This window comes from Ischnura elegans, chromosome 2 (genome assembly GCF_921293095.1).
Source record: "Ischnura elegans chromosome 2, ioIscEleg1.1, whole genome shotgun sequence".
NCBI classification, from domain to species: Eukaryota; Metazoa; Arthropoda; class Insecta; order Odonata; family Coenagrionidae; genus Ischnura; species Ischnura elegans.
The window spans coordinates 1,405,585-1,429,561 of NC_060247.1; the positions used below are offsets into that span (position 1 = coordinate 1,405,585).

Here is a 23,977-nt window from a genome sequence, read left to right on the forward strand (position 1 = left end):
TGGTATCATAACGGCGTAATTACGAAGTCTGAATTTGGGAGAGGAACACATACTTAGCCAGAGAGTGGTAGGGATTCGAAATGCTCGAGTTTGTAGATGGGGTATAGAGTTTAATATTTTAAGTGAAGGGCCCCGCACTGAAGGTTCACCCCTAGCCCCGCACCTGCTAGGGCCGACCCTGCTCGGTAAAATCCAAATATAACTGTTTATATATTTTCTTCCCTCATTTTTCATTCATTTATCGGAGCGATGCACACTGATAAAATAAATCCTCACAGACGAGGAACGATTCCGGCACAGCACAAAGCATTTCATTTGAGGACTTTGAGAAAAGGACGCTCGTCAAACTGCAAAGTGCATTTGCGACACGCGACTCCTCGGTGGCATCTTGCGTAATTTTCAACCCCAAGTGTTATTTTCGATGAGGAATAGAGGCGAATAAGGTATTTCCTCGACCTTACGTGTTCATGTGACCGATTGAATTGATCATTTAGGAGCAGTCGGTCTTGGCAATTTGAAACAACGATGGGCGACAACCACTCGAAGCGAGGGTCAAGCGTCCTCAATGAACGCGGCCAGAGCTCTCTGGCGGGAAGAAAAGGAACCCGCCGTCTGGGTCCTCCTTAAATAGACTCGTTTAACGCTCCGAGAGCCCACTCCATGCATTGCATCACACTCGGACACGCTTGCATCTGCAACTACCACTGAGAGATTACTGGTTCAAACTGTGGAGGGTTAGCGAAAACGATGCGCCAAAGAAATTTGGTCCTCGAGAGAGTGAGAATGGTGCTGGAATAGTGGCTGGAGTCACTGGAGGGTGACAGCAGCGAGCGGAGGATCCATCCCACTTTTATCTCCCGCTCTGCAGATTCCGATTTAGGGCTGTATTTCTTCATAGAGTGCGTCACCATAGTTGACTTTATTCCCCCTGCCAGCACATTTTTTTTCGTATTTTTCTCATACCGTTCTTTTTCGAAAAATGCGTGAGCTCTCGTAAGGGCTATTCTCCTTCGCGGCATCCCATGATTACTTAAAATAATATCACCAATAGATTTTTATCGCAGAGAGGGTACGGGTTAAAAACAACTAGTAACTTTAATGATGATGATATTCCTGCCCCGCGGATCACCAACAATAGAATCAATACTGATGCGTTGAAATTGGTTGCTATAAAAATACAAAGATTAATGGGGATTTAAGCGAACTTAAAAGTGAGAATATGTCAAAGCACTAGTAATGACGGTTGACACTCGGCCCTTCAATTATTATTGCTGTTCTTTTAATATATGCATGCTTCGGGGTAAGAGGCGTTTTGCATTATGAAAAAGAGGTGTATGTTGGAAGCTGGCGACGTACTAAAGAGTCAATGAAGATTTAGGGAACGCAAAGCGCAATCTGGGTCCGCTGCGATTGCAATCACATTACTTAATACTTATGTTTGCAGGGACTTGATTTTGTTTTTTCAGTAGGAACTGTGTATTTAGGAAGAAAAACATTACAAATAAGAACAACTGAAAAAGTCCTCTTCAACAAAAATTCCATTGGTTTACTGTTTTTAGAAAAGCATAATCGCCACATCTGGCAACGTAGCGTCACAATCAATTCACCATCCTGACAATTTTTCAACCGGCGCCCATGTGGCAAAAAACAAAGCTCTGCCTTTGGAAACATTAGGTTGAAGATGAGGTAAACGAAGCCAAAAATGCATCAAATAAATAACTTGCATTACAAATAAGTTCGACTGCGACGCATTACCACTTTAAATACAGCAACGGTAATACATATTAATAAGACATCATTTTTTTAAGAGGGAGATAAGCTATGGATTGGTATTTCAGCAAAATGAATAGGGAATGAGGGAAGGTACTTGTGCCGTAAATACGCAAACATGGCCAATTTCAACGTTAAAAGCGTAAATATAAAACAGTGACTTCTTAGAATTATCTCCTATATTATTCATAAAATTAATAACATCAGGAAATTACACAAATGAAACCTATCTAAATTGTTTTGATTATGAAAATACCACTTATGAGTGCTCGCGTATAATTCGAGACAGTACAAGATGAAGAAAATTGTGGGCGCACAAAGTGATGCCAAATTTTAGGAAAAAAGGAATAGGCGAAATCTTACTCAACGTACTTTTAAATCATTCCTTCGAGTAGTTTTGTTAACTTGCCTCCGACAGGAAGCGACAAAATATTGTTGTCTTCCACTAATCAGCCATCCTTAGTTGATTAAGCACCTGAGTGCTCTCTTCCTTATGAAATATCATAAGGCAACTTTTGCAGCCTTAAAAAACAGTAGTAGTAAACAGTAGAATCTACAGTAACGCAAATACGCCAAGTGGAACATGAATATCATAAATTAGAAACGATTAAATTAGGCGAAAGCTAAATGTACGGATTTGGAAGTTAACCCCAAGTGGCAAGCACCGAAATATCTCGGTGGTGTTCAGCAGAATTATCTCCTAGCTGGTGGGCACTTGATCGAGGAGTGGCGGCTTCGAATCTCGGGTGAAGCATTCAAAGTCATCCTGAGTCAGAAAATACTCCATGTGCGAGTCGGCCCGAGAAAAGGAAATTGTCCCCTGAATGCGTGAAATTCACATTCCTGTGACTTAGTCCGTGGTGAGCTCCAACCTCTCCTAAACAAACCAACCTTCGGGTAGCCAGAGAGTGAATCAAAAGAATCGATGACATTATTCCGTACCACTAAACTGCAAAGGCTGTAAATGATTTCGCCAATATAACCAGGATACTACGAAGAAACTCAAGAGGCAAACAAAATTTCATTCAAACGTTTATAAAGTCAATAAAAAACGAGGGACAGTGCAGGATTCTACTACAAAAACAACAAATGAAAGCGTGATACACAACAGAATTTCAAGTCAAATTCACCCGGTGAAAGACCAGGAAAATCCCACATTAGCATTTTGGTTCTATCGTAGAAATCTTTGTCCTAGGTAGACTGACTAACCTGACAATGAGTGACAAGTATTGGCAAAGCCAGCACGTAGACGTGTGGGGGATGGCTCCGTTGTGAGCGCCACTATCGTATTCTTGGATGGCATTGAGATTAAGCTGTCACTCGCGCATGCGAAGTCAGCTTAGCCCAGCCATTGGGATCGCAAACACTTCTGAAATGACGCTTCAAAATAGCCAAAAAGTTTCATGGAACGCTCATCCCGTGCAAACTCCACCCTGTAGCATTATCATCAGTGCAACCGATTTTTTTAGTGACAGCAGCGCTGGGACAGACACCCATGTGGTTAACCAACTGTTAGGATAAATAGAAGTCTTTGGATTCGGTAGCATAATATGGCCAATAAAAAGTGATAAACGTTTAGGCTCAGAGGCGATGAATACCCGCGGCAGTTCTTCAGGAGTCTCGCACAGTTTTCACAAATTAATGTATTCAGGAAATCGTTGTCAGAGAAAAGTTTACCCGGGGTCTAGATAACATCATCATGTTATATTTACTTAATCGAAGAAATGCCTAGAGCATAATAATTTTATGAGATGCATATTTATTCCCAGAATTAAGATCAAAGATCTTCTAAGATGAATATAATTTATTCCTTTCAAAATTTTGACTACGAGATATTTAAGAACATAGACAAAACGGAATATTTTTCAACCTCAATATGTCTTGAATTTATTAAGTAGTTATTAAAATAAAAAATACTTTGTTAGTGCGTAAAATCTTAGGGTTGGAATGGAACGGATAAGAAAAATTATACGACCACGGAATTCTAAGATATTTTGTATCAAATTTCTATTGCACTTCAAATTTTATTGAGATACTTTAAAATGTGGCATCAAATACGACTTCTTAGAAAATTGGTACTGGATTTAGGACTTTATTTTCTCTCTAACAGTTGGTGATAAAGGTTTCATAAAACGATTGAATCTACATAGGGTGGATCGGAGCACTATTACGCGGATTTTTGTTTCAACGAACTTTCTAATTTTGACATTTTAACTTAATAAATGTTGGACATAGTGATTTTATAAAGCAGTTAATAAAGTCAAAATAATTACATTCAGTTGTTAGCTATTTTTATTATTAGCAGTAAAAAAATGTTTTTAGGTCTGTTGCGTAAGCGTTGCATTTAAATCTGTTGCGTAAATTTGGCTCGTTCAAGGGGCAAGTTTACGCAACGCTAGACCAACGCTTGACTGATACTCAAAATCGTGTAATATATTGGAAGCAGCATTCGTATGAAATGACTTTGGGCGCGCCAGTTATAGTATCTCTGTTTGGAAAAAATGCACTGCGTAAACGTGCTGCATGCGTAAACGCACCACGGTGTGCCTTACACATTCGGTTTTAATGTCTTATGTCAAGCACCTTCTGATATACAGCAGTTTTTGTTTTGTTATCAGGCGCAAGATAAAGCGGATGAATCGGAATAAATATACAGCGAAGCGAAGCAGTGACGCAGCGAGGGGGGTTTTGGGGGATGAAACCCCCACCTCAGAGCTCAGAGAATTTAAGAAAAAAATATTTTAATGTTTTAACTAATATTAAGGGGTACGGATGACTCACAAACAAAAATATCTAACTATTCGCAGAGCCATGAAACTCACATTTTTGAAACATTTACCTTAAAAATTTCTGGAGGAAGTCCTCCGCACCTCTCGCTTACCTTGGAGGGTTTTCTATACACTCGAGACCCGCCAATATTAGTCGCTTCACTTAAACCCCCCTAGCCTTAATTCCTAGCTGCGCCCCTGAAGCGAAGAAAGAAATACAGCGGACGGTTTACCAACTCATGAACATACCACATATAATTGACAAAAAGAAAATCGTGGGTTTTCATGCGCACAAATATCACAAAATCTGATAGACTGACCATGTGATTTGTTAACCGTCATCACGAATGCAACACGAATTGGAAATTTGATTCCTATTAGCTCAAAGGGGCATATAAGTTGTGAACATGGAATCCTCGGAATGAGAACTTCCTCACCTATGAATTTTTTTAAGAATAGTCGCGTGAATCACATTCATTAATAGCTTTCTTAAATCACCAAACGCGTTCCGTTGCATAACTTTGGTTGGCTAAGGTTTCAAACCATCATGAAAACCGAGCCTACCTTTCGCTGTAAATTGTGCCGTGGTAAGCCAGGCACATCCAAGTACTTAAAAAGTTCAAATGGATAGTTGGTGACTTCTTCTTCGTTTGTTACACAGTCAATATATTTTTAATGAATGTAGAGTACCAACTATTTTATCCGGATTTACCTAGTTTTAGTCATCCATATCTTCGCCAAAGATTGTCAAAATTGCTCGCTCAATAAATCATTTGTGATTTTTGTGGCGATCAATCATGTTCGGGAACACTTTGTTGATGAGCTCATCTAGTGATGAAACAGAATTGCAAAAATTCCCAGAAAATGAAATTAATCCGCTCGATTCGTTGACAGGAACACGGACACGACCGATAGTCAACAATTGCTTGGAGATTTGATACAAACACGGTAGTTAAGTGTCTACTCGAGAAGACCTCGCAATTTTCACGAATTAAATTTAAAAAATATGATTTCAATATTTGTAATATGCTAAACTATTGAAATGTTATATTGAAGCTCAGTTTTTAAATCGGTATAAAGAAAACAAAATATTTAATTAGTAGTTTTTACCAGGGATGTGAACCGATACGAAACTTTACGTTTAGTGTCCGGTCCGATTAGGCACGAAACGATTTCGTGCCTTTTCGGACCAGGCTGGCACAAAACTTTTCAATTTCAAAAGTTTAGGATCCCATACACTTTATTTTCCGTGTTGTAAAGTTTCGTGCCGGGTGGCACGAAATTATCCGTAAAAGTGCCTGACGGTGTGACGGTAAATGGATGTAATTAGACTGGAAATTGTTGTTTTTGTTGCAATTGTCGCTAAAATTTTTGCTATTTGTAAGTTTGTTAATTTCCCCTTTAAATTAGGCAAAACGTGCATTTTGTGGTATTCAATAGGTGTTTTTGTTATAAATAATGTAAAAACCTACCCCTAATGTTGCTATTATTGTTATAAACAATATAATTGTTTATAATCGTTAAATCACCCATATTAACGTCAAATACGTGTTTTGCGTGTTGCAGATGTGTCTAAGGCTAGGGTAAACGTTATCTTTGTTGTAGTTTATGTAATTGTTGCTAAAATTGTTGCTAACAGTACTTTAGCCAATTTCGCCCATTTTCAACCGAAACTTGTTCTATGAAGTGCACTACGTATGTATTTGTTTTAATCATCGTTAAAACATCCCCAATTGTTGTTAACATTTTTATTAACAATATAATTGTTGTAATCGATTTTTTTCCCTAATATGGATATAATTAAACTGGTAATTGTTGTTTTCGATGAAATTGTTGCTAAAATTGTTGCTATTTGTACGTTTGTTAATTTCCCCTTTACATTAGGCAAAACGTGCTTTTTGTTGTATGCCATTGATGTTTTTGTTATAAACCATGTTTAACTTAACCCTAATGTTGCTATTATATTTATAAACATTATAATTGTTTATAATCGTCAAATTCCAAACAGTGCGCGCACTGGCAACTTTTGCAAAGCAACTATTTATTCGCTTTGTGGAAGTCCAAATGAAACGCACGGCATTGACTGCGGCCCCGCGCACTGGCGAATTTTTAGTTGTCGCAACTAAATAATTGCGTCCGGACCTATTCTGAGGGTGATTAAACTGTTGCCGGCAGGAATAGATCGCGTGGGTTTTTGCCCAACCCCGCGCACTGTCAACTTTTCAGTTGCTTGACGGCCCTTCTTCGGAGCGCATCTTGGGAAGTGTTTTGCGGGACGCGTTTTGCAAAGGTCTCATAGTTTTTAAGTTTTGGGGATATTTACGGTAATTTTAATTACTTAACATGCTCTGGATTGTAGTTGGAAGTATGCACTGGCAACTTTAATCACCGGCAACTAATCAATTTACTCAGGCAAGAGTTGTTCGCTACCGCGCACTGGCGATTAAATAGTTGCCTCTAACCTAAGTTTACAATGGATCTCGTGGAAGCAAGTTATGTTGTTGCGCTCATTCTGAGACAGCGAAGAAATTAGCGAAGGAACAAAAGGTTTTAGGTGCAGCATTTGTCCTTGTGGACTATCCTCTTTTCAGAGTAATTTACATAAACTATACTGTATGTAAAATTGGTAGGAGAAGTTCATAGAACTTTCGTTTAATCTAAAATGTTGTGGCCTTTAATTCTAATTGATTATCAAGTTACTTAAAAATTCTTCGTTAAAACTTTCGCGGGTGCTCGTCATTACGATTAAAAACTTTTGGGCTATGTCAATTCTTGCGACACAATCCCTTGAAAAAGCGACCGGCATCGGTCGGGAAACGTTGGGGCCACCCAAGAATTGACGCGGCGACATAGCCCAAAAGTTTTTAATCACAATTACTAAAAAATGATCACAAATTCATTCGCCTAAATATAATAGATATCTTAATCAATTTAAATAAATCTGGTTTATATAGGTACCAGCAATGATCTCCAATAGCTTTAATCGCAAATTGGGCACTAAAGAATCTTTAAAAGTGGTGGAGTGGCTATTTAATATGGGACCAGATATCAGGGAAGATATACATCAATCTAGTTATACATGGAACGGAGACTAAACTATTGATAATAGACTATGTTGCATCGAGAAACACATGAGGAGGAAACTCAAGAAAATAAAATATGACGCGAGCTATGAAGGATTGGGCTGCAGTCAGTGGCATGAATATGGGGGTGAGGACATAGATCCCCCCAAACCATCAGATTAAAAAAAATATATTTAAAAAAATTGCCTAGCAATGAAATATAATAACTGTATCTGCTTAAATTTAAATGTTTTAGCACCAAAATGATGTAAAATGGCATCATCAAGGCATGTTATTTTTTTTTTAATTTTCCCGCCCCGGGCCAGCACCCCTCCCCCCCCCCCAAACCATATTCCTAGTTACGCCATTGGCTGCAGTACAGCAAGCATTGGATTGCAATCACAATTGCAATACTGTGATTGAATCTTTGGGGATACAGATTGTTTTCTTGGTTTTTGGTAATCATCTGTTCAGGATCACTTACTTATCTTTGACATGTAAGTACGATTCCTCTATTATATCCATGGTACATTTGAATGAATTTTAAACGCTTTCCGCCTTTTATTAATTGTAATTTGCTTCGTTCAAACAACTTTTATTTTATAATGCTCACTAATTTTAAAAAATGTGAAATTGATAAGAACCTGAAAAGAGACTGAACCAGAAAATAAAAAAGAACGTTAGGATAATATTTCAGCATTAAATTTTAAACGAAAAATTACGAAAAAAGTGGTTCTATGGAGTAACCCACACCTGTGCAGATTAGCTCCAAATTCGCTGCAGGAACGATTGGCGCCGCCTCAGTCGAACTTACGACGCGATTTTAACATGGATTGCCGAATCTTTCCGTAAGGGTATATGACCGTTGGTTGTGAGTTTATGGCTTCCAAATAAAATCCATGGCTTGTTTAATAAATTAAAGTACCGCAAATATTAATCCCAAAAGGCAATGAGGCCGGAGCAACATTTGCATTAAAATTGAGAAATAGGAAGAAAAAACGGGAGGAAAAAATAAAATAAATGGTGGCGTCGAGTGAAAGTGTAACGCACATACTGAAGCGGAGGGACACATCAACCTACCCAATGTGGTGTTTTTAAATAGAAATCTTATTTCGAACGACAGAAATGATTGAAATAATTTAAGGTGATGACTTGAACGAAGAAAAAGAAATGAATCAAGATCAGAAAAGTAGATGGAATGCGAGAAATTCCTAGGCCTAGCCTAGTCTCTACAATAGAGATCCGTGGTCCACCATGTAATGTGCTGTGAAACAGTAGTAGTTGGACAAGTACAAAGAAGTATAGGAAAGTGAAGAAAAGAATTTCGAAGGATCTTAAGAGTATGAAGTAAATCAAGATGAAGAAAATTTAATGAAAGGTGTTAAATGAAGGGAAGGTGTAACTATGTCAGTAAAATTATTCTGAGGTTATTGTGTATTTACATGCTGCAAGTAAGTGAAGTTGTAAATATATGGCTTCCAAATACAATTCAGAGCATGTTAAGTAATTAAAATTATCGTAAATATCCCCAAAACTTAAAAACTATGAGACCTTTTCAAAACGCGTCCTGCAAAACACTTCCCAAGATGCGCTCCGAACAAGTGCCGTCAAGCAACTGAAAAGTTGACAGTGCGCGGGGTTGGGTAAACATCCACGCGATCTATTCCTACCGGCAACAGTTTAATCACCCTCAGAATAGGTCCGGACGCATTTATTTAATTACAGCAACTAAAAAGCCGCCCGTGCTCGGGGCCGCAGTCAATGCCGTGTGTTTCATTTGGACTTCCACAAAGCAACTAAATAGTAACTGAAATAAAAATAAACTAAAAAAATAAAAACTGAAGAAATGGTTTAAAAAAAACTAAAATTTCTTATTTCAATTTTTTTCAACTATTATGAGAATTTAATTTAATAATGAGAATTGTTAAGGCCTGAAACTTTGGCGAAACACATAATTTCTTACATACTTCAAGTTTATATTTTTTTATTTTTCAAAATATATGGTGGCACTTTTCACCATCGTAACCTGCTAGACCCTTTGCCGATGACGAAAACTTTTACATGAGCATCTTCAACTCTTTTCTCAGAAAACGACTCAGTGAGAGACATCTTTGAGTGAGCGTAAGGTGCCGCACGTGCTCCCTTTGACCCGCCAAGCGTGCGATGAGCCTCGCAAAGAGTGCGTCGCGTGCGCAACGAGTCCGACTCCCGCCGCCCAACACGCACGCACCGCGTGTCGTGAGGGGAGTGGGTCACCATATAAGACTCACAGCTCAATCTGCTGAGTCGCTCATTTGAACTGACTCACTCGCACAGTGCCCATCACCGATAAACACAACAACGCCTGCTTTGACCTGAGCCCTTGCCCCTATGAGGGAGTAGCGAAGTAGAGAACTGCCATTCAGAGGACTCCGGCTTTGACAGCAGGGCAGCGAACGCCCACGGCCAAAATTTGAACTGCGGATGTTCCGATTATTCTCTCCTTGTCCATTAAAATACACTGCATGAACATTTTCGATCTTATTGTAGGTGGTAGAGAATAAGAAACGAGGCGATCTCCATGCTGACTTAATGTTTGGTTCTTCCCAAGAGCCAAACGACGCGTCCTTGGTTAAGCACATCCCTCAGCACTGCCCCACAAGTATCGGCACTTTTGAAAGAACAGCATGCAATCAAGTGCTCGTCCCAGCTATTCATCTTCTGCTCATTGCAATCATTGCAACTACCACTAACATTTCCAATTATCAAATCAGTCAAAAGGAATTTCCGAAGGAAGCGCGAAGACGAGCAGAAAGAAGGCCTTTACGCGGAAGGCCTTGAAAAAGACGCCTCGCCACCGTCAAGGCTGAATGTCAAACGTTATTGCGGAAGAGCAACGTCTCCATGAAAGGCTTTATTTAGCAACATAATGAAGATATATAGGCAACCAAGGTGATTCCCACTTACATCACTGAACAAATAGCGAGATTGGCGAAAAACATCGCGCGAGACGTGTGAGTCAACTTGAAAATGATCCGTAGGTACCGATTGCCTCCTTATTCTATGTTAGTGTCTTCTAATTATTATCATGAATACCAAAAATACTGCGCCATTCCACGCCTTACATTAATGTTTCGGTATAAAGTTCCAATGAATCCTGCCTTTATATCTACGCCATATTCCTATTTTTATGACATAAAATATGATATTTACAACCACACAAGAGATGAAAACATCACCTAGTTCATAGATTCAAAAAATAGCAAACAGAAAATCTCTAAACAGTCTTATTTTTGCGCCAATCTAAATGTCTGTAAGCAATAGTGGAAGCTGGAATCCCTTCACCGAAGACTGGTAGCGACAACTGTTGGAGAAATATGGACTCGAATGGAATGGGCATGCTATCGCGAACAGTCCAGGGATGGACGCTTGAGAGAGCTGGACATCAACGACGCCTGCGAACTCAATCAGTAGACTTATCCTCATTCGCTTCAACAAGCTGAATGGAACAAGGTTCATTCTTATTCCCTTCGTCTATCATCGCAGCGAAGCACAACACTAGGGATGTTAGAATGGTAAATTAGTGAAATCATACCATGTGAGAAACTGAGGTGCATCGCGGAAACTTTATTGGAATTAAATTCAATTCCATCGCACGCCAATTCCAAGGGTTTTCGCACTTTCTAATTGTGCGGACCAAAGAAGTACTTCCACGGTCAATGGATCCGTCAATAGCATAGGTAATGAATTTCATCTACGCATCAATGAAGTATAATTCACTGGAAATGTAACAGCATGTTAGATTTGAAAGAGATTAAGACGGAGCCTCCTCTCAACACTCGCCCTCTCAATTTCTGAAAAATAAACAATGGTTCAAGCGGAACACTGAATTCCGCTGCAGCCGCGATGTACAGTGGTTTTCAAAAGTTCCTTCAAAAATTTAGCGGCGCCACCTTCGCCGCAGTTTGGAAATTGATTTTCGGTATTTTCTATGGTATCAGTCGGAGGGCAATTTGAACATCACTCCTATCTCCCGCAATATTGTTGTTGATTACATAATTAAAGGGCAATGTATTCGAGATATGAGCCATGTTTAATGCCACATGAGTTGTGCAGCTCATGCTAGGCACCTCCAGGACTTCAATTTATTTTCTCTCGTAAATTGGCCGACCCATCGAGGTATATTTTCATTCAATTAACGCAGTAGCCGTGTGATGAGAGTTAACGAACGTAAAATATGTGAAAGATATGCCGCTATGCCACCGCAAGTAATGATATACAAATATAGTGTCACTAAATCAAAATTCAGTTTGATTTGATGACACTAGAAGACTGGTTCGTTCCCATTCATGAGAACACGTAACAAGACACGCGCGGACGGCGGCGGCCGAGGTTAGTCAGTCCGGCGGGCACGCGCCCCCTCGCGGCGGCGCATTTGTGACAGAGGGAATATTTTTTTCAAATATACAAAATGGCAGTAAGATATTTTTCTTATCCACTTTAACACATGAAATCCACTACTGTTGTTATAAAATTTGTACGACGAAAATTCATTTTTTCCGCGGAAATCGTTATTTAATTGTCCCGAAATGTCATCCCTCGAAGAAAATGGAATATATTTCAGGCGGGTTTTCTCCTGCATCAAATCCTCTTTCGTATTACCCGAAATTCCCCTTCGCCACAGTTATGTCTTACTATCTTTTTCAGTGGCATGCGAGAACTTGGAAGGTTGGCACATAAAGCGACTTGCATCCTTTACCCTCACGGCACCAAGAGCCGACGGTGACAGTCGCAGACGCGACTGACAAGGAACATTCACGAAGTGTCCTCCGCCGATTTCGTTCAAATTTGGTGGGATGGTAGTGTTCCATAATTAATGGGAATTTGCAAAATTTCCCGTGCCCTTAAGCCCTGTGAGCCGAGATATCTGCATCCAAAGTTGCGCGCCGGCCACCCTTTTTGAGGCGAGGGGCCCCTCACTACGGGCCGGCAGCGAGGCGTCTCTGCCGGCAAGCGCTCGGGGGAAGGCCTGGGAGCGGTCCGGGCGTCAGCGGTCTACCATCCTCTCGCTGACAAGAAGCGGAGGAAAGATTGAAATTATGGATTTTTAAGGCATTCAAGAATGAAAATCACCGTAGCCCAGTTTCCTTAGAATTCATAAATGATAAATGCTGATAATTTTCCCGTGGTCGATTGACAAATTTCCATAAGAAATAATAAATTTAGTTCAAAAGATGCGTAGGTACTCTCTGTACACCTGCGGGGAATAGACCTCTGGACACCTATCAAGGTGAAGATCTTTCTGAAAAGTACGTGTAAATATTAAGCTAACTGGTGTAACCCTTTGGCCATATAATGTTACATTTTTTTATTTCGAGCATTTGAAATAGCTGTTACTTGACATGCAAGAAGAACGTAATTCGCACCACTGCCATCTTGAATGACGTCAGCTCATGCAATAGTGTTGTTCGTGTCGGTGCGTATTACTGTAGCGGAGGTAAAGAATTAGTGGTATTGTGGATATTACGACGTTTTTGTTGTCGTACGTATTTCATCGATATGGCGAAGCGCAGCTATAAGTACTGCATTGTACCTATGTGCAGTAATACTAGTGGAAATGCTCCTAATAAGTATTTTCACACGGTCCCCCAAGACAGTGAACGACGAACTGTTTGGATGAAGAAGTGCCGACGAATGCACATCCTGTCTCCAAAGGCAACTGTGTGCGTATGCGAGGATCACTTTGATGTAAGTTAGTTTAATCTAGTTATTACTTATTTATTGTCTTATTGATCGTTATTTTTATATATGGACCAAGCGATACTGGTGATGGGATTAAGTTATTTGAAAACATATTTTGTTATTGCATGGTGAAGTACAAAGAAGACCTCGACAATTATTATGAATGGAGCCTTACGCAAACGAGACCACGGCTGAAAAAATATGCTGTGCCCTCCAAATTTGTTTGTCAAGGAGTTGAATTACCTCGAACTGGCAGAGAAAGTACTCTGAAGAGGCAGAAAAAGGAAATTTTGAAGGAGTTGGTACAAGGTAATGGTTATGGTAGATATCTAAAATAGTTTCCATGTTATTTAGAAGTGAATATTTTCACTGAGGTCACTGCTAATTTTGCATACCTACTTAGTTGTTTTCTGTTGATGTATCCAGCGAAGATACGAAAAAGTACCTGCACATGTAGATACGATTGCCAATGAACATCATTTAGTGTGCAAAAATTATTAAGAAAATGTATGTTTCTTCGGGGATTTTACATAAATGTGTGCTTTTTTCCAGAAAACATTGCTGGTGAAGAGAAGCAGTCATCAGATGATATGTATCAGCCTGAACGACCTTTGCATTTAGGTGACTATCTTTTTTATTTGAAGTATAAAATCAGATAAGATTTTTAAGTAGGTATTTCTCTTCTAAAAATGTTAGAAAATTTTCACTTGCTAAATCATTATTCTGTTAAGGACTTTAGAATTTTGTAACAATACGGGCATGGTCTGAGTATTTACATGAATTTGAAGCTCCAAAAATACACTTAGAATTACATTTTGATGTTGGCGTGTTTGTGGAGAAGTTGATTTTTATTATTCCTTCAAAAATGCGTGAAATAAGAGCATTTAAAATACATAAATGACAAATTTACTACGTTTTACGATTTTCAGTTAATATTTGAAGGGCATTTTAAATTTAAATTTTGTCCAGAGACGTATTTTGGATTCAGCCTCTGCATGAGTGCATACTCTTGAAGAATTCTACTCACTAATGATTTGAACTCTCTTCACTCAAAAATTCCTCAGTGTTATGACCTTGATTTTTTGCATACTAAATCATTGTTTTCTGAGCCTCTTATATCTGATTTCTCATTGCTTAAGTATCCAAAACAACATGTTGCGTGTCAAAGTCGAAAACTACATGTTCTTGAAGGCATCTTAATATCATTCTTTCTGGAATGAAACATCAGACTATAGTTGCTTTCACTAACCTATTATCATTGACTTCTAGACCACCTTAGTGGTAATCCGTTAAATCTTAAATTTTCCTTTTCCACTACAGCCAATCTGCTTCACCGGTGAGAGGCTTAATATGCTTTGCAAGTTCCCATTCCCCATTCCTGGGTGTCAATTTAACATTGTGTAATTTCATATAATTGTAATTAGGAGTTAGCTGTGAAACTTATGTACTGTGATGTTGATAATTTTTTTTTATTCACAGCTGAAATTCCTGTCAATGATAGTAATGGAAAAGAATGTGACCCTTCGCTGTGGACTGAGAAGCGTAGAGGACCAAAGCCCAAAGAATGTCATTACAGAAGTAAAGGCATCCAGGTGGACATGATGTGTGAAAAGACAGTATCAGAGATGGTGGATGCGTGCATCTCACCAGTGAAATTCAATGAAAACAAGATATTTGTGGATGATGTGTACTCATCAGACAGCTCAATGAGCTCCGTGTCTCAGTCTGCCTCCTCCAATTCTGACTACGAACCTGAGTCATCTGAACCTGATGTAGATACTGAGTTGTACAATGTGAAAAACAATTCCTTGATGGCCACTAGATATCATGACTTGCATGACAGTATGCACTACTTAGGCATACCCAGTAATTTTTTGTTTATTTTGAGTCTTTTGGGAAAAAGGCTTAGTTTTAGTGGAAAGCACCTGGAAAAGAGAGATGTTGTGTCCCTTATCCTCAGAAAGGTGAAAGGTAATTTGCCTTTTAAAACTCTGGGTCACCAATTTGGCATATCAGAGTCATATGCTGCAAAACTATTCAACCAGCATATAAAATGTTTGTCCTCATCGCTGAAGCAGCTAATTAGGTGGCTACCCCCACAAACTGTTTTTGAAAATTTGCCTGTGGCATTCTGGTCCCGGTTCCGCGAAACATATGTCATTATAGACACTTTCGAAATCCAAATTGAAAAGCCATCAAATGCCTTTGATCAATCTGAGACTTATTCAGAATATAAAAAATGTAATACCCTTAAGTATTTAATTGGTGCATCACCAGATGGTACTATCATGTATGTGTCTCAGGGTTTCCTTGGGAGGTTTTCCGATTTACAAATTACTCTTAAGAGTAATTTCTTTGATGGTTTACCAAGAAATGTGCATGTGATGGCTGATAGGGGCTTCAAGGGTTTGGACACATTGCTCCAAGATAAAGGAATGAAGCTAGTGAGACCACCTAGTGTTGCAAGTGGGGAAGTTCTGCCTAGATCCATGGCCATTTTTGGGAAAAAAGTTGCCAGCCTTAGAATCCATATAGAGCGGTGTATAGGGAGGTTGCGTTTGTTTCTCCTCCTGGATCCCCACTCCACCATTGCGCATCAACTACAGAATAGCTGTGACGACGCTGTGATTATTGCTTGTGGATTGATAAATTGCTCATCGCCATTAATTAAGATTTAAGAGTTAATGTGCTACTGTATTGTAATTTATGAATATGCATGAATTCATTATGAATCACAAAATAAACTTTGTATTTTCACAGTTATTTATCTTGCAATATTATGACAAAGGATCATTTAAATGACCTTATGTATGCCTCCCACTCCTCCTCCGTCAACCTCTCTCTGTTCCATTTTCTCAGGGTTTCCTCGGGAGATTGTTTGATGTTAACATCACACTAAGGAGTAATTTAATCAATAATAATTCAGTGGGGGCCCTTTTCAAACACCCTAGAGGTATCATGTATATGGATATACTCTCAAGAAGAGGTAGAGTCACGGTGTATGAGTCCTTCCAAAATTTTTAAAGAAAGTTATTGGTGATGAGAACGTTCTGGAAGAGGACTCATTCTTTCCGACATCTCAGCATATGCTTCCCTAGTCTTCAGAGATAGAATGTTTTAACCCTCTGAGTGCCTTTTCTATTGACTCTCCGCCCTTCCCAGAATGTGCCCTACAGCTCCCTAGCAATACCACCACCTTTCCTTACACCCCGCTTTCCTTTTTGAGTATTAATACTCCCGGAAAAAATTTAAAGTTAATACCTGAAGATGATGCTTCAGTGCCAAAACCAGATGAATCATTGAATATTCTGTGAAATGAAGCATGGATGCTATTTTCTGTATTTATGTATCAAACAGTTTCTGCCTAGTAAGACATAAGGTTCCTCAAGATAAGATAAGGTTCTAAGACAGAGAAAGTCATCGTTACCATTCAAGTATTTGCATTTTTTCAAACTTATGCAAAAACATTTCAGGAAGGTATTAATCATTCAGTTGTGACCACATAAGGCTAAAAAAATAGGAGCTAACAACAAAAGTTGATTAACTTAATTTATTGCTGCTGCATCATCAAACCATTTGCATTATTAACATTACACTTACAATTGAAAACCTAATCAATTGTATAGAATAGGAAAAATATAGTTAGACCAAAACTGAGTACATTTACTTATCAACGAAATGGAAAAATTACTGTCGAAATCTACTTTAATTATTTCAACATCCTTGTCTATTTCAAAAGATGGACTGGCCAGACAAAGATACCCTTCTTTCTTTCCTGTGAACCACATTTCCATTTGCATTTGTGCATATACTTTACTTTTTAAAACTTTATTGATCCCAACATAGTTATCTCTGCTTGACACTTTGGAAGGGCACTTTACTTCAAAAATGGCATCCTCTGATATACCATCTGGTGAACATCCTCCCTCGGGCACGTCTTTACTGAGGATGAAACCGCTCCTTTTTATGTGATATCCCAATTTCCTAGCAACCACATGGAGAACCTCTTCCTCAAGGTTAAGTCCTCTCTCCATCTGGTGTGTCACAGCATGCCTGGCTCCCAATATCCTCTCAACCAATGAGCCTTCCTCAGTTGCACAGTGGGCACACTCATGTGCACTACTACCAGACCATCGACCATACCTAACATGGAACCACGAGGGGGAATGAGATTGGTCTGCAGTTAAGGTTGCAACATCCTGCAGAGAAAGAGTAGATAATTTCTCCCGGCAAAATAGTAAAAACTCATCGGCAGATCCTCCACCCATCTCTTTGAAGTCCCTGATTAGCAGGTGCATTGATACCTGTTTAGGGAGGGTCTGTGGCAAGTAGTGTTGCATCAACTGGGATGTCACACTTTTATGTTTGGCTGCTTCCAGTACCTCAGCAAAGAAGGAATCAGTAGAATCGCCTTCATATCCCCCATATTCTTTCTTCTTGGAGCTACATGACAAATCAGCAGCAGTCCGCACTAATGCCCCAACAGAAGCAAGTTTGGGCTTCTTCCAGTAGCATGTCACTGAGGTGCAAGGCTTCTCCTCACTCCGCCTGTGCAACCAGGTTAAAAGAGCATGAGAATGTTTGCACCCACCTGTGAAAAATGGTAAAATAATGACTCATCCGGAAGAATCAAAGTACATATAATAAATGATACTAATCAGTTTTATGAACATCATTCTAAGGTAATACATCTCTCTGAAAATCTTTACAGCTGAAACCAATTTTGTTTCATACAATCATTTTCATTTCATTGTAAGACTTGATGCATCAAGAGCAAGGATTTTAACCATTTCAGTTTCTTGATTTATTGGTACTTACTATGAAAACTCTTATATCATTAACTGAAGTAATTATCTCATGGAACTAGGGAAAGACTGATGTTAACAATGTTAGAGTAACTCGAATATATGCTTACATAACCAAATGAATAGGTACCTTAGAACCGTACAGCTCTTTGATAGGTAACAAATGTAATAATAATAAGCGGATAGTTTTATCTCCTATATTTTTGCTGTAGGTAAAAAATGCAAGGAACAGCAACAGAAAAAGGGGAATTTTTTTATCCCATTAAGTTACTTAAAAGTGAAATTTTGAGCAAGTGAGCTACTTCTAAGAAGTTCCATGTTATATTTTCCACACTTTGGGAAATACTAATTGTTAGGTCTATTAAATCGGAGATTTCACCACTTAAAACTTTCATCATATTGTTCTACAAGAATAAATAACAGGAATATTTGTTTACCTTAAAATTCCAAATAAAAAAGATACAATACTTCATATATAAGAGTAAAGTCTTACGTACCCAAACTGGCTGTGCAATCCTTGCACGAAAGAGTCACAACTTCGCTTTCGCCGCTCTCCTCCAAAAGCCGGGCTTCAACAATATACGCCTTCGATCGAACTTTATGTTCGGGGCAAATACGAGCACGGACGATGCATTCATTTTTATCGCGTTTCACCTGCACGTATCCTATAGCGTCATCGCCGTATTCTTCTCGTCCGACTCTATATGAAAAAAGGATTTAGAAACGTTAACATCAATTAATACCCTTAGAAAATCAATTTCCGATCGTGGCGATATACTCACCTAGCCATCTTCACTCCCCGGGTCTCAGAATGTATGTAGTTACTATTTCTACTAATGAAAGTAAACATTGAGACAGTTGAAATTTTAGGCAAGTTTCTCGCGTCTCCCTTATCGAAACCAGGATCCATGATGCCCACAGAAGCAAAATAATATCCCTAGTAACTTTTTCACTCTTCGGAAAAGCACTGTACGTCGATATTATGTACACTTCTCAAAGTGAAACGCTAACGTACCGCCTATCCGTGCTGAAAATCTCCTAACAAATCTGCCGATCCCCCATGGATTTCATGGTACCGCCGCATGGTTGCATGAGCTGACGTCACATTTCCGTCAGCCAATGGAAATACGTATTGAGGTGGGAGTGTCTGCTGATGAGGAAAGCTTCCTTTTCTTGCGATTTAAAAACATTCCATAGCAAATTATTACAAATGATAAACGTTTTACGTATATATTTATCCTTGTTGATTTTTTAGAACATATTTGAAGGCAAATTAAAAATTTGTCCAGAGGTCTATTTAACCCTGCCAGCAAATTAAGTTGCATATCCACTCTTAATGTCGTAAAGGGCAAAATTAATGTTACTCATAGCGAATTTAACGTTATAGCATTTAGCTCCATGCAGATTTGCGTATTAAGTAAATGACATACTTAATCATTTAGTTTTGTAGTAAATAAGAAACATTCCACATGAATTTTGGGGGAAGGCGCCTCCAAGAATTTTCGGAGTAACAAATAATTAGATACCGCATCCTATATTCCTTCATTTCTTTAATATCAGGCAAGGAGTACCTTCACCTCTTGAAGACTGGAAAATCAGGGTAAATTGAAGTCTTTGAGAGGGTATGGTCTCCTTTTGTTGTGAACGGACACCGGTCGTCTACGACGTAATAATTTCCTCTAACCCTGCAGTGAATGCCGGTGCATTAAGAAATGTCTCAACTTTTTTCTCATTCTCTTTTGAGTCCATTGAACTTATTTACGCACAATGGCGAGGAACTACATACTCATGCGCCAGATTTTACCTTCTAGGTGGATTGAAATACGTTTTCGTGACTGTGACAATGCCGAACAGTCGAAGACCATCGACACTCATTAGCTTGGGTGCCACCAGTAGCCACTGACCCAACGCCGCGGGGGCTCTCCCTTCGGTCTTTTTTTGCAGTTATAATAGGGACGGGAAACATAAAAACGCACAATGAGAAGGCGCCCGCTTCCTTTCTAATGTTTCCCTCACGTTCACAGTTTTCCCCACCCTCAAGAACTCCCACAAATGGTGCCTTGACCTTCGAGTATCCCCAGGCCTATAGAAAATATTCCTTTTAGCTTGAGGAAAAACCCAATCGTTTACCCTCACCCCGTGAAGGAATAGACAAAACCCTACCTTTAGCACAAGCCACTCTTTTTTTCTCTTTCTGGAAGAATTTACCAACATTCCGTTATTTTAAAGGTGCCATTAACCAAATAAAGTTAAGATACCCGAATTTCTCATGAGTGATTTGATTCAAACACTTCCGATCACTTTCAAATAATGTATTCCGATTATCGAGTTTATAACTGTTTATCGAGTCCTGAACTATGAACCTCGTGGAAGTCTCTTCCTTGCGCAACTCCAAATGATACCCAGCCATCAAAAATCCTTAAGTTTTCCGTTTTAATTTAAAATGCATACAATGCAAGGCAAAAATTCACCCAAAAACTGTCCGCAATAAAAATAATTGAAACAATGAAATCCCATTCAGAAGTGAAATAGGGCACAAATTTTTCTAATTTTTTAGCGAAAAATGGTGAAAACATTGATACTAAAAATAATTATGAATCAATCATCTATTCAATAGATAAAATAATAACAAAAATGGCGATCTATAGTATTTTATTTTTCACAATTGTGATTTTCATTGAAAAAATTGTGAAAACAGCACTTGTTTGCACAGATAGCGCATCTGATGAATGTCAACAAGTTGCACCCTTGTTCTTCAACTATAATTTCACATCTATCCTTCATAATATTACTATCGAAACAATAGTCAACAGGTGTAATATGCACTTCTGGTCTTTCATTCGTGTATCCCGCTCGAAACCAGGAATAGCGAATGAAATTTTTAAACAAAGGAGCAGAGAATTGTGAGTGAGTCAGAGATTGAAGTTTCAAAATATTATTTCTTTGAAATAAATTTAAGTCTATTTGGTCCAGCAACACACGGTCGGAGAATTTTCTCACGAAATTCTTCCACATACGGAAAAAATACACATCCAACGGCTGTATGATGCCTGTAGTTTTGGGCGGTATTTGCTGCATTTCAAAGTGAAATGATCCTGTCTTCATGGAAAGAATTCCTTCCCTGTCATTAAAGGCACTCCACGAGTCCACCAAGAGAATTGTATCCTTTTTTAAAGTTGGAAACAGCACTTTACCAAAATACTCTTCGAGCAAAATGGTTTTCGTCAACAAACCGGAATTAGAAGCTACGACGTGAAGATTTGGAGCTTCAAACACAGAAACATTTTTTGGAAAAATTCCACCTTTCTCCTGCAGGCAAATAAATAAAGGAGACAGAAGTTCACCATCCATCGAGATCGTCGGCTGTATGGTATAGGAATGGGTCGTCGCTCCTAGGGACTGCACCGTTGACTCCACCGTTTTCACTCCTCGGAAATGCAAGGTTCGTCCCGAGTGTAATTCTTTTTTAAACCCACTCTGGTCAGTATTTAATAGAAAATAATTTGGCTTCTGGGCCAATAATAGCCGGATATCGTTTACAAAAGCATGTGCCTTTTCGGATGTCTTTTGCCAGTCAAAGTTCTGTTTCCGAGAAACAACTTTGGTAACTTTCCTAGACACTATATTATATGATTTTTTAAACTTCCACAACCATCCTGATGAAGCAGAAAAATTTTCTAAGGGATTAGTCATTTTGCCATTATCCTCATACGCCCACCTTCGTAAGTCACTGTCGTGCACTATCAGGAAATCTTCTTTTGCTCTTCTAAATCTTTCTATTAAGCATGAAGAAATTGCGTTTAATTTCTCCCTCCGAGAGCCAGCCTGATTAATTTGCTCCTCAAACCGGACAAGCTGTTTTCTTGAGGTCACGAACCTAAAACGGTGCCTCACAGTATCTATCTTTAGTGGCCCAGTTTTTCCGGACCGCCAATATTCCACTGCCATCTTCTTCTGTGACATACTAACATCACCCTCTTTCTTCCTTTTCAATGGAGATGGCTCGTACGATGTCGAAGAAGAAGGAGAAACATCGTCTCCATTTCCATCTGGACTGTCGCATTCATCTTCGCTTACTACTTCCTCCTCTTCCGTCCTCCCTTCGAAGTCAAAAATTAGATCCTCCTCTACCACACAGGATGATCCTTCGCTTTCCACACAGGACTTCAAGGAATCTGAAAATGGGAAAATTGTATTACAACAGGGGAAAATAAAGAATGGATGGGATGCGATTAACTTCACCGTAGTAAGAAAAACAAGGAAAAATTAATGAAACTTACCAGCTAAAATTTCCGCCAACTCGATTTCGTAATCAGTTGGTTCTTCTGTGTAAATCCATGCAGTAAACTTGCTGTCCAATATTTTTACTACATTCCTAGGATTAATCACCATTTCAATGAAAATAAAAGGAACGGCTTTGCAGGTCACGCGTCTACAAAATCTCTCGCTTGTTCGTTCTCGTTCGGAGTTCACTTCGCAAATGGTGTAGAAAAAGCATTTTTGCTGATTTAAACAGAGGTACCGAAGACGGCGACGTCATTCGCCAGATGGAGAAGACCTTTTGGTTTTCCCATTCAGTCAACAATAGTTGAGGGTGGAAGGAATGGGTTTTATGACTCCTCTCAAACCTTTCTGAAAATCTTTACTAGAAGCAGGAGCCGGCAAGGGTATGTGTACAAATTTAAGCTATTCAAAAATTCCTCGAAAACATTGCCCATCGTTTAGTCCTCGGATCACCCACCGCTTCTTTCGTCTGTGGGAAGATAGTAAGTAGACCGCTGACGCCCGGACCGCTCCCAGGCCTTCCCCCGAGCGCTTGCCGGCAGAGACGCCTCGCTGCCGGCCCGTAGTGAGGGGCCCCTCGCCTCAAAAAGGGTGGCCGGCGCGCAACTTTGGATGCAGATATCTCGGCTCACAGGGCTTAAGGGCACGGGAAATTTTGCAAATTCCCATTAATTATGGAACACTACCATCCCACCAAATTTGAACGAAATCGGCGGAGGACACTTCGTGAATGTTCCTTGTGAGCAATGCCTTCTCCCAAGCAGTCGCGTAATGGGAAAAACACACTTCAATGTCATTAGCCATACTTAATATCCATCCATATTTATCATATAATTATAATAACATTCATACTTAATATTGTACCACTGAGTAAAGGTATGGAGTGAGGGCACCATGAGGATGCATCGTCATTATTTCATAATGGCAATTTCGCCTGGCGGCCATCTTGAAAATAAGTTGAATGTGCCCCAAAGTTGAAATAACTGAAACGCAATAGGGTAGTTTCCTTCATCAAAGAAAACGAAAGGCATTTATTCCGATTCGTTATCCACCATTAGTGTATTCATAATATAAAAATTATTTGGTTTTAGAAATACCGGTTTAAACGAATGGCAATGGTCGATTTTTATCCTCATTTGAAAAAGGCCAGATTGGCGCCCATGCGATGCCACTCTACGTGACGTCACAGGGACCTAGTTTCTATACGAGTAGATAGGAATTTTACATCGTCTGAGGTTACCAATGCATGAGGCACAGAGCTCAGGGAAACATGTCTTAATAATCACCTATTGAAACTGGCTAAGGTCGGAAAGTTTTCCTCGTTTGATAAGGTAATAATAATCCTTATTTAAGCCAAGCGCTACCAGCTAGCAGGGTACTCTGCTACCTGCTAGCATCCTGCGTTGTATCAGCGCTCAAAGCCTCGCCCCAAGGTCACCTCACTTGCGGCAGCGGGAACCAGAACGTCGCGACGTTACACGGTACTTTTCCCGGCATTCGTACTTAGCCACCGCGTTTTCGCGCGCTTGAAATTTTTCACTTTTCATTTAATCGCAACAAATAGATA

At 39.4% G+C, this 23,977-nt stretch overlaps 2 protein-coding genes across 2 annotated transcripts in view; one reads left to right on the top strand and one right to left on the bottom strand.

Moving 5' to 3' along the window:
- LOC124153321 (protein peste-like) overlaps positions 1-23,977 on the bottom strand; it is a 172,572-nt gene that overhangs the window by 139,315 nt on the left and 9,280 nt on the right. The window lies entirely within an intron of this gene.
- Positions 12,934-15,999, top strand: LOC124153319. Its single transcript, XM_046526413.1, has 4 exons — positions 12,934-13,327; positions 13,456-13,630; positions 13,874-13,942; positions 14,801-15,999. Exons 1-4 carry the CDS (start codon positions 13,139-13,141, stop codon positions 15,997-15,999), a joined length of 1,632 nt encoding a protein of 543 aa, XP_046382369.1. The 5' UTR covers positions 12,934-13,138.

Excerpts from the sequence above, each read along its gene's own strand:
- LOC124153319 (XM_046526413.1), top strand. The coding sequence starts at position 13,139 with ATGGCGAAGCGCAGCTATAAGTACTGCATTGTACCTATGTGCAGTAAT. Across the intron at positions 13,328-13,455 it reads TATGCGAGGATCACTTTGAT|TACAAAGAAGACCTCGACAA; the intron begins GTAAGTTAGTTT and ends TGCATGGTGAAG. Across the intron at positions 13,943-14,800 it reads TGAACGACCTTTGCATTTAG|CTGAAATTCCTGTCAATGAT; the intron begins GTGACTATCTTT and ends TTTTATTCACAG.